We start from the raw sequence: 12,081 nt of genomic DNA, 5'->3' as shown, positions 1-12,081 counted from the left end.
TTCAACATCAAAAGTCATCTGACAAATGCATTGAACCAACAAGTGATAATTTTATGCCAATAACTTTACCACCAAATACTCAAATTATCGAACTTGATTTTGTTACTATTAAGCCATAATTAATTAATTCAATTGTTAACAATATTGTAGGACAAAAGTGTTTTTATTTTTTCAAAGCCAAAAGTTTTTTTTTTTTCCTTTCTGGATTTTTTCTTTTGGAAATTACATCTTGGTATTTTTGTTATGGATTTTTTGTACCTCAATCAAAAATATTAATCCAAATAAATTTATTTTTTAAATGTTTATTTTCAATTTTTAATAATAATTCTATTTTTTTTGCACCTTCATTTTATTAGTGTTTTAATTTTTATTTCAAAATAAAATATATTCTTTCTTTTTATATCTAAATAATAATTATTTCATATATTTTAATTTTCTGATCTAGTATTTTATCATACAGTAATTGAAATAAATATATTAAATATTTTACTAATTTTCTGATAAAGTTATTTCTTTCGAATTTTCCTGTCTAGAAAATTTTACCGCTCTTTCTCCGAGAAAAAATCAGATAAATTTTGAATGTTTGTTGCATAAAAAAGTCGGAGAAAAGTCGGAGAAATAATTTCACTTAGATAATAGAAATATTATTATATAAATTGTATATAAATAAATATAAATATATAGGTATATAAATTAGTAATCATTTTAAAATTAAATTCAAAATCTAAATTTATTTATCAAAAAAAAAATTTTTTTAACAAATTTTTTTAATTTTATAAATTTGAAAAATTTCATATGTTATTATTATTTTTATTTATTTTTTCAAACTGCGACAAATTTATTTATTATTCAAAAAATCTATCACTCCTTTTGGATACAATGCAATCTATACCTTTTTCAATTTGAATATAAGTTATGATGAATTTTCAATTATAATTATACAGGCAGACCAGTAATTTATTTTAATTAATTCAATTACAAGGAAAAATCTGTAGATGAGAAAAAGTTGTATTATTTCCTTAGCTATACATTTTTTCTCTTGTAATTTAATTAATCAAAGCAGATTACAGGTCTGCCTGTAATAAATCAAATTTAAAAAAAAAAAATTAAAAATTATTATAAAGCTTTTGTATCTAACTCGAAAATATTAATTAAATTAAATTCATTTGTAGCAAATAAATGTTTATTATTTTTTTTAATTTTATTTTGGTTCTTTTGTACACTCAAATCAAAAATAATTATCAAAATAAATTTATGTTTTATAATTATACAATTATATTATTGTTTTAGAACTAAATTTCTATTTTTTAATAATATTACCTCTTGCTTGTCACGTTTATTTTATAAGTGTTTTAATTTTTATTTCAAAATAAAATATTTTTTTTATTTCTATATCTAAATATTAATTATTTCATATATTTTTATTTTTTATTATTATCAAATTTTAATTATAATAAATATTAAACATATAACCAATTCTCCGATGGAAATATTTTTTTAAATTTCTCTGTCTAGATAATTTTTCCGCCTTTTCTCCGAAAAAACATCGGATAAATTTTGATTTTTCGTGGCATAAAAAAGTCGGAGAATAGTCGGAGAAATAGTTTCACTTTGATAACATAAATATTATCATATAAATTAAATATAAATAATTATAAATATAAATAAAATTATAATCATTTCAAAATAAATATCAAAATCTAAATTTATTTATCAAAAAAAAAATTTTTTCAATCGAATTTTTTTGGTTTTATAAATTTAAAAATTTCAAATGGTATTATTATTTATTACTTCATTCATTTTTTCAGATTGCCAAAAATTTGTTACAAAAGTGTTAGGTTATATGGAAACTTTCAGTATTGAAGCTTAATTGTCTAATTATTTCAGTTTTATAGGCAAGCTCTTTTATAAAATATCAACAGATATTTAGTTGGACGATTACTTGGGAATCGATGTTAGATCATTCTAAGTAAACTTCGCAACTTTTTGATGGTTTTTTGATCATATAAGCAGACCGGTAATTTATTTTAATAAATTAAATTACAAAGAAAATCTTGTAGCCACGAAAAAAGATGTATTATTTCCTCAGCTACAAATTGTCTTTAGCTACAGTTTTTTCTTTGTAATTTATTTCATTAAAATAAATTACAAGTCTGCTTGTAATCAATCAAAATTAGAAACCAAAAAATATATTCAAAAAAAAAACCGGCAATTCAGCTGGTAAAAAAGATATACAACCGGTAAGGTAGAAATTAACTATATCATGAGAAAAAAAATGGCCGACCTTAGACTCAATCTGGGGCAGCTTTCCCTCTCCCTGCCTCCCTCATTTTTTTTTTTTTCTTTTTCTTTTTTGTTCCAAGTCAATTGCAGAAGGTATGTGTAGTTTTTGTTGACCAATATTATTATTAAAAAACAACATAAATAAATAATTATATCATCAATAATATTACCCAATTAATCTACATTAATTTCTATCATTTAAATACATAAAATTTTATTTAAAAGTGTTCTATAAATCAACAATAAATACATAAATTATTTACTGACATTTTGCCACGTGTGTTTTGTTAATTAAAAAAAAAGTTAATTCACCTAAAATATGTCAAATAATTACAAAAAAAATACTACAAATAATCAACAATATTATTGTTAATTTATAGATAATAATTTGAGTTGTAATTTTGACTGGAATTTATATTTTTTACTACAAACAACTAATAAACGTCAATCTAACCTCAAATTACTTTTTAAATAATTAAATTAATTGAGAATTTAACAAAAAAAAAATGATTAAATTATTTAAAACTTGTTGTTAATAATTTTATAAATTAGTGTTAAAATAATTTGACTTGTTTTTGATAATTTTATAAATAAATATTACAATAATTTGATTTTTTTTTTTGGTTTTAGCATAAACTGCAGTCATGACTAACTCAAAGGGTTATCGTCGTGGTACACGAGATCTCTTCTCTCGTAAATTCAGAAATCATGGTACCATCCCTTTGTCCACGTACATGAAAGTGTACAAAGTTGGTGACATCGTTGACATCAAAGGAAATGGTGCAGTACAAAAGGGTATGCCATACAAGGTATATCATGGCAAGACAGGAAGAGTCTTCAATGTCACTGCTCATGCTCTTGGAGTTATTGTCAACAAACGTGTACGTGGTAATATTATTGCCAAACGTATCAATGTTCGTATTGAACATGTTACACACTCAAAATGTCGTGAAGATTTTTTGAAACGTGTTAAACAAAATGAAAAACTCAGAAAGGAAGCCAAGGAAAAAAAAGTTGTTGTTCAACTTAAAAGACAACCAGCTCAACCATCAAAAGCTCACATCGTATCTGGACGTGATGCTCCAATTGTATTGGCTCCAATTCCATACGAATTCATTGCTTAATAAATTTTATTAATTTGTAAAACTGATAATAAAAAATATTTATAGTAAAAAAAAAAAAAAACGAAATGCTTTTTTTTATTTTTTTAAATAAATTAGTTTTAATAATTATTTTATATTATTATCTATCAAAACAATTAATCTTTCTTTTTTTAAATCTAAAAAAGAGTCTAATTTTTTATATAAATTAATTATTTCTATTGCTAAATTTTCTTGTATTATTTCGATTCGAAATTTAATCAGATTTTACTTTTTATTGCAAAAAAAATATTGTTGTTTATTTATTTGTCTTATAAATAAATAATAAATCTATTAACAACAATTAATTGTTATTAAATTTGTTTGTTTATTTATTTTATAAATAAATAAATATTAAATTTATTAGATGAAATTTAATTTTTTCACTTCCTGGCTTTCTGCTTTATCGATACTTGAAAGTCAACTTGAATATTTTTGTTTACAAAATTTATTTGACAATTCTATGAAGTTTATTTAATTATTTTACATTAATCTTGTTATTATCTAATTCACCTGTTAATTTATTAACAATTTTAACAAGTTAAATAAAATAAACTGTTGAATATTTCGTTCGATAAAACATTTTAGAATTAAAAAAACAAAATAAAGCAGGTATAGGTTATGTTGTCATTTGTTTATTTTTAAAAATGAACAGAACCAACGTTGATTCCACCAGGACAACAACTTGTCAAGCACCAATGCAAAAAATACGACAAAATTTTGACATTAATTTACAAAACGAAGATGAGGATACATTTGATTTTGCTGAATCTTTAAGTGGTAATTGAATTTCGTTTATTTGTTTATGACTAATCAATTTATAATTGTATGTAAAATTGTTACAGAATTGTTGGGATTAACATGGAATATTTGGGGAGTCACATCATTATTTGGTCTTCAGCAAGACAGTGAAGTTGTGCTAAAACAATATGCCAAAAAATTGAGGGAAGAAGTTGCATCAATGTTGCCAGTTGATGATGTTAGCTACGAGTGTAATTTTAATATTTTGGAAACGATAACACCAAGGCCAAGTCACTCTGATTTACCACCAATTAAAGTACAAACTCAGCATGATAAATAATGCAAATTAAACACACAAACAATTATAATTATTTTTATTTTTTAATTTATTTAGATAACAATAACAGCAAAAATGAGAGATAAACAAATAAAAAATATTTATACTGGTATTATGATGTCATGGCGAACTGATGTACCAGAAATTGATTATGATGAATCAATAAAACTACCAATATTGCTATGTCGTGGTACTAAAAGTGGAATGAATGCTGTACATGTTGTTCTTGGTAATATGTTTGATTGTCAAATTGTCCAGCTACCAGCAACTGAGGAAGATTTAAAATGGCTTGTTCCAATTGTTCTTAATCCATCTGGTGATGATGTACTTGACAAGGGCGAGGTGAAGTTTGAATACAGAGTACCAGGTTTATCTGCTTCAGATTCAATAACAACTAAAAATAATACTAAAGATTTAATCAAGCTGTGGAATGCGTATGTTTATCTAATTTATATTTTTAATTGTTGTTTAGTTTTGTTAAACTAATTTGTAATTATTTTATTGCAGTGTTATTGAAGATGACAATGATGACATTAATAAAAATGATGCTAAATTTAAGGTTGAACATGTAGAAATGTTTTTCGAAATTTTACACAATCAAATGCTTATGGTTAGTGGTCTACAGCTGGGTCTTTGTTCGTTGAAAAAAATTATTTTACCAACATTTACAATTATGGATAATAGGGTAAGATTTTAATTAATTAAAATTTATATTTTTAGTAGAAAAAAATAATGTTATGTCGATTTTATTTCGACAGATTAAGACGTCATCGTCAGAGGTGTTGAACAGAGTATTATTGTTCTTCAATCAAAAATCATTGGAGATGCTACATCAATTAAATTTTACGTCTACCAATAGCACAACATCGTAGCAAAATTTAAATGGAAATTTTATTAATTATACTGGGACAGTTTGTATTGAGTAATTTATAATTATCATGCTGTAAATAAGCTTTTTATTTTTTTTAAATAATCTTATTTGTTTTTTTTTTTCTTATTATTTATTTTAACGTCAGAGATTCTCTTGTAATCGAGAATATATAAAGTTAATTTAATTATAATACTTATTAACGGTAATTAATTATTTTTAAATTATTTTTTTTAATAAAAGCAAAAAAGAATTTTTAATTTTTTTGTGTATTTCGAGTCAACTGGAATTATTGTATTGGTCTTTTCTTTTTTTTTTCAATTTAATTTAGCGATTCAATGTGTAGTTTCTTTTTTTTTTATTTATATTTTTGATAATAAATTTGGTATTAAAATTAATTTTATAATATTGTTTTTGTATGAAAAATTTGACTTTTTATTTATGATAAATTTAAAGAATTTATATTTCTAAAATGACTGAAAAAAAAATCAATAATTAATTTAAAAAAAAAATTTATTTAACGTTAATAAAAATGGACTGAAAATAAGTTAACTGAAGTTCATAATTTCACATTGTTTTATTCATTTAATTTTAACTTCTATACTTATTGCATTAATAAATGTTTGATATTTTTGTTCAATTTTAAAAATACATTTTCTATTTATTTATATTGAATTTAAATAACAACCAAGTTAAGATCCATTGATCGCAAGTAAATATTAAAATTATAGAACATTATTTATCATCTTTTATTAAATTATTATTATAATATCGATACAAGAACTAATACAATCATGATATTAAGCTAGTAGTTAACTCAAATAAATTTTAATTTCTTTTTATCATATGACAAGAAAGCTCCACACATTTTTTTTCAACAAACAAAAATCAAGTGGTTTTAAGATATGATCCAGAAATATAATTAATTGATTAGTCTTTAGATTTAGACACAATTTCAACACTGATTTTTTTTACTTGAATTAATTTTTAAAAAGCTTAATTTTACAACAGGTCAGCTGATCTAATATATTAAAAACATAAACAACTCAATAAAAAACATGTCAAATTTTCTAAATCAATATAAAAAAATTGAGCCATATTTAAAACGTGAAAATAATGAACCAGTTAGTACAAAACAATTGCTACAAAGTCCAGCATATAGAAATAAATTAGATGGTCTTTATGAGTGTATTTTATGTAGATGTTGTTCATTTGCATGTCCACATACTGGTGGCTTCGTGAAAAATATCTTTGTCCAGCTGTTTTACTTCAAGCATACAGATGGATTATTGATTCAAGAGATACGAAACATCATGAACGTTTAAATAAAATGCGTGATTATTTTTCAGTATTTAATTGTACAAAAGTTTGTCCAAAAGAACTCAATCCAGGACGTGCTATTGCTGAAATTAAAATGTTGCTAAGTGGTATTAATATACTTTATGAAGATAATAACAAAACGAATGGTTCTCGGGTGTTGTTTATATTATTATTAAAATTTTGTATCAACTAATACTCCAAAATTATTTTTTTTTATTGGCAAATGTATTATTCTAAACGTAAACGTTTCATTGGAATATCATTTAAAAATTCATCATCACGTTGTAGACTACCAATTTCTCTATCAACATTTGCACTTTTATTGTCACTATTATCATTATTATTAATATTAATATATGGTTCTAAAATTATTGAAATTCTTTCCATTAATTCTCTATCATTCAACCATGAATGTGCAACAATTTTTGAAGCTGTATAACGATCATTTGGATCGACTTTCAACATACTTCCAATCAAATATTTCGCTTCGTCAGATACATTTCTAAATTTATCCGGTGTATAATTATAACTACCTTCAATAACAACATCCGAAATACTTTTTGTTGTTGAGGGTAAAAATGGTAAACAGCCACTTAACATAACATACAGTATAACACCCAAACTCCATACATCTCCTTGACTTGTATACTGTTGTCTTTTAAATATTTCTGGTGCAGCATAATATGGTGCAAAACGAAATTCTTCCACCATCATTCCATCATTAACCAGATTCATCAAACCAATATCAGTTACTTTAACAAGTGTATATTCATCATTGTCTCGTAATAAAATATTCTCTGGTTTGAGATTACGATGTGTAATTTTTTTATCATGAAGATACTCAACAGCAGTTGCAATTTGATAGAAATAAAATTTCGTTAATTCTTCTGATAAACCATTGTTTTTAATTCTATCAAATAAATTACCACCTTGCATTAATTCCAGTATGATAAAAATATCAGATGGTGTATTTATTGCATGTACCATTTTAATAATATTTGGATGTTTTAATCCTTTTAATATATTAGCTTCATTCATAAAATTATCTTGATGAGCTGTCTCATCTAAGCTATTTTTTTTTATACATTTCAATACCAATGGACAATAACCAGTTTTTGAATATATTAATTCAACTGGTCCACAACTACCATGTCCTAAAGTTCTCAAAGCCACGTAATATCTAGCCAACTCTGGTGGTATATAAACTGAATTTGTTGTTTGCACGTACTGGAAGACTGTTGAAAATACAAAAAATAAATAAAATCATTATACAATATTATTAAATTATGTAATAATAGGACATGTCCTGATTAAATGTTGCATATGGGAACCCTAATTACATAATAAATAGATAATTAATTTAATTATAAAAATTACCTTCATTATCAGGTTTGGCAATACTTATTGTATCATTATTATGGAGTATGCCTTTTTTATCTATTAGTTTTCTGCTATTAATAAAGGTACCATTAAAACTTTTGTCATAAATAACAACAACAAAATCACCTTCATAATCAGCTGTTTTATAATTTGTTACTCTTTCACGTTTAATTATAAAGTGTGTTTTACTTGTTTGAAGTAATCTTTTTAAATTTGTGTTTTCTTCATTAAACTGTATATCCATATGTTCCAATCGTCCAGCTTTATATTCATTTTTCGTCAAACCTTTATGATAAACAATAAAATTTATAATAATAATTATGATTATTTATATAATTAACAAAAAAAAACAAGCAATTGTTTGTATATTTGTTATTTTTATTTTGGAATAGTAGAATAATAATAAAATAAAATAAAAAGATGAAACTTACTACGTCGTTCAAATGGCCGTTGATTGTTATTTTGATATGGATCATCTTGATCAAGTTGTCTCTGTTGAAATGCTGCCATATAATCAATATGAGGAAAAAGTATACCCCACGTGTGTTGTTTAATTTTATTTGATGGTAATGATGATGATAATAGCTGTGATTGTGACTCTTCAACTGGTAATGGATGTGATTGACGATCTTCATCATCATTGTCATCAATATTTGCACCAGCATTCATTAGCATAGTGTCCATCATTTTATAAATAATAATTTAATAATTTTATTTATTTTATGGTGATGATTACTGTCCAAGTGGCAACGATATGTAAACAGTAGACTGAGGCGACTGAAGGTTGCGGAGGTTAAAAGGCATTAATTATAAGGTTACTAAAATCCAGGAAATCCAGGGCCCCAGCACGTGTATTTCTGAAGTATTATCATGCTGTATATAAGCTTTTATTTTTTTTAAATAATTTTTTTTTTTTTTTTTATTATTATTTATAATAACGTCAAAGATTCTCTTGTAATCTAGAAAATATAAAATTTGTTTGTTTTTTAAATTAATATTTATTAAAAAAAGAAATATTTTTTTATGTTAACTTAGATATATAACATTAATGTATAAGAAATTATACATGTATGTGATGTGTTATATGATAACCTTAAGAGCAAATTAAATAATAAATAAATAAATAATAATAATAATAATAATAATAATAATAAATAATTTAATTATAATAATTATTAACGGTAATTAATTAATTTCAAATTATTTTCTTTATAATAAAGACAAAAAAGGATTTTTAATTTTTGTGAGTTTTTATTGGAATCAACTAGATAATTATTGTAATTGTCTCTCCTTTTTTTTTCTTTCAGTTTAATTAAATTATTTGATTAATGATAAATTTTCGAATTTATATTTTTAATAAATGAGTAAATGACTAAAAAAAAAATAAATAATTAATTATTAATTTTTAATTATTTTTAATTATTAATTTATTATTTAATTATTTATTATTATTTAATTTATTATTATTTAATTATTAATTTTATTAATTTTTAATTATTAATTTTTAATTAATAATTAAAAAAAAAGATTTTTAACGTTATTAAAAATAAGTTAACTTCTATACTTATTGCATGAATGTAAATAAATTTGTAATTTTTTTGTTCAATTATAAAAATACATTTCTATTTTTTTATATTGAATTTAAATAACAACAAAATCAAGATCCATTGATCGCAAGAAAATATTAAAATTATAGAACATTATTTAGTATCTTTTATTAAATTATCATTACAGAGTCCATTATATAGCTTTTATTATGTAGGAACTAATATAATCCTGATATTAAATTAGTAATTAAATCAATTAAATTAAATTTTTTTTTTTTTCATATTATGATAAAAAAACACCATTTTTTTTTTTTCTAATTTTTATAATTAGACACAAATTCAACATTATGTGATTCCATTAATGATTTACAAATACCCTTGAAGTCTTTAAAAGAAACGTATACATGTAGTTTTTTATTATAAAATTTTGTTAATTTAGATAATTCTTCGACAATTTTAATAGTAACATTTGTATTTTCGACGCTTAAACATGATAAATTTGGTAAATTTTCAAAAAGTTTAAACACTGATTTATTAGAAACTTTACGACAACTTGATAAATCTAAAGATCTCAATTGTTCATTAAATAAACATTCAATTGATTTATCAGTGATGTACTTATTTTGTTTTCCTAATATCTTTTTAGGAGAACTGTCTAAACCAAGATCGAGCCGTTTCAATTGACTCATTTTTGTGACTGCGAAAATACCATTATCAGTTATATTTGTACCAAGTATACGTATTTCTTCTAAATTTCTAGCATTATCACCAAGTTTAATTAATAATTCATCTGTACTGCAACCCCAACTAATATTCAATTTTTTAAGATTTTGTAAATTCCCGATTGGAGACAAATTAATTTTTTCAATCACCATTGTTGGATGACCATGAGGACAGGATAATTCTAGATCAGTTATACTTGTTGTTTCGCTTATCGACTGAATTACTGTTTGATTCAGTTGAAAACCATATAAACGTAAACGTTCTAAAGCGATGAATCGAGGGAATACCTAAAAAATAAATAATTAAATTAATTTATTAAAACCTAAATCAATTTTTTTTTATTAAACTTACCGGAACCAATGAATCCAGTAAGTAAACACCACCCTTCGAATGACATGAAAAAGATAAATCTTTTAAAGTTCCCCCCAATTCTTCTAATGACTTGACCAAAGTCATTGGCAGCGTTGATTTTTCACATTTCCATGTAATCTTTAGCTTTTCAAGTTTATGAATATTATAAAAAACATTTTCAAAATCCTGATCATTTATTTCTTTAATACTTATTCCAAGTTCTTTAAGACCTGGACAGTTGGTATTAATCAATTGCATTATTTGAGAATTAAAAGAATATCCAAATACTTCAAGACACGTTAAATTATATCCACAGAATTGAATTACATATTCCAGTTCATTTAGTGTTTCATTATCTGATGATGCCCAACATGCATACTTCGTAAAGCATGAAAGAACAAGCTCACTAGACGTATCTTTGCATACTGAAAAATAAATTAAGTATATTATCATTAGTATTTATAATAAGGATATAAAATAATGATAAAGAATTTTAATTTTATCATTGAAAATTAGTCTGTTGTTATTCCTTACTTTTTTTGAGTCGTGGTTCACGATGAAATAGTGGATCCATCCTATACATAAGACTTTTATGCAGTTGTTTTAATTTCTTGTGACCTTCTAAAGTACGCCTATCGCAATCTTGAATACCTTTTTTAGCATAATCTATCATCTCTTCTGTTATTACATAATGTAAAAGTGATCTGTTTGACAATGGCCGGGTCTCCTATATAGGAAAAAAATAACTTTATTAGTTTTCAATTTAATTAACAATAAACAATAACATTAGCTATAAAAACAATGCAATTAATTGACCATAATTTTTGTGATTATATAATGTGTATAATATTTTAAAACTTACATTTCGTATATTTAAAGCTTTTTTTGTCAACTCTGGAATCAGCCATTTTATTTCACTTAGTCTATCCATCTCAGCTTGTTTATAAGTCTTGAGATTATTTAATTTATTTTTATTACGAAAAATCGCGATCAATTATTATAACCTCGAATAAATTTGCAATTTTTTATGGAAAATACTTGATTAATTAACCCTTACTTTTTTAATACCGTTTTTTGGTATTTAACTGAGCTTCAACTGAGTGTTTACGTAAATAAATTAGCAAAAAAATATAAAGCAATATATTTTGCACGTGAATAAAATGGTATTATATACACAAAGTTAATTTCCAAGTGGTATGTAGCCTTACTTGGTCAACAATTGCTAGCTGAATTTTAACCACGTGTGGAATAACTAATGACTTGTGTATTCCGTGTCACATGAACTATTTGAATGATTTAAAAAAATTCCAGAGTGTGACCACTGGCCACTATATATGTGATACTATAGTATACTACATATGCAGTGGCCACAAGTTTTCATCTAAACCATGA

At 23.7% G+C, this 12,081-nt stretch overlaps 3 protein-coding genes across 3 annotated transcripts; 2 read left to right on the top strand and 1 right to left on the bottom strand.

Moving 5' to 3' along the window:
* The first annotated feature begins 2,328 nt into the window (after nucleotides 1-2,328).
* On the top strand, nucleotides 2,329-3,462 carry LOC122853376 (60S ribosomal protein L21-like). The gene is made up of 2 exons (XM_044153812.1): nucleotides 2,329-2,376; nucleotides 2,914-3,462. Exon 2 carries the CDS (start codon nucleotides 2,928-2,930, stop codon nucleotides 3,405-3,407), a length of 480 nt encoding a protein of 159 aa, XP_044009747.1. The 5' UTR covers nucleotides 2,329-2,376; nucleotides 2,914-2,927; the 3' UTR covers nucleotides 3,408-3,462.
* A 360-nt stretch (nucleotides 3,463-3,822) lies between these two features.
* LOC122853375 lies at nucleotides 3,823-5,794 on the top strand. Its single transcript, XM_044153811.1, has 5 exons — nucleotides 3,823-4,202; nucleotides 4,268-4,479; nucleotides 4,558-4,934; nucleotides 5,008-5,185; nucleotides 5,259-5,794. The coding sequence occupies exons 1-5, from the start codon at nucleotides 4,070-4,072 to the stop codon at nucleotides 5,370-5,372; spliced, it is 1,014 nt and encodes a 337-aa protein (XP_044009746.1). The 5' UTR covers nucleotides 3,823-4,069; the 3' UTR covers nucleotides 5,373-5,794.
* Nucleotides 5,795-6,589: 795 nt separating this feature from the next.
* LOC122853374 (ovarian-specific serine/threonine-protein kinase Lok-like) lies at nucleotides 6,590-8,336 on the bottom strand. The gene is made up of 2 exons (XM_044153809.1): nucleotides 8,066-8,336; nucleotides 6,590-7,923 (listed from the first exon to the last, which is right to left on the bottom strand). The coding sequence occupies exons 1-2, from the start codon at nucleotides 8,310-8,312 to the stop codon at nucleotides 6,917-6,919; spliced, it is 1,254 nt and encodes a 417-aa protein (XP_044009744.1). The 5' UTR covers nucleotides 8,313-8,336; the 3' UTR covers nucleotides 6,590-6,916.
* Nucleotides 8,337-12,081: the final 3,745 nt, after the last annotated feature.

This window comes from Aphidius gifuensis, linkage group LG3 (genome assembly GCF_014905175.1).
Source record: "Aphidius gifuensis isolate YNYX2018 linkage group LG3, ASM1490517v1, whole genome shotgun sequence".
Classification (NCBI taxonomy): Eukaryota; Metazoa; Arthropoda; class Insecta; order Hymenoptera; family Braconidae; genus Aphidius; species Aphidius gifuensis.
Note: the sequence above shows the minus strand (reverse complement) of the source record. Positions and strands in the feature narration are given on the sequence as shown.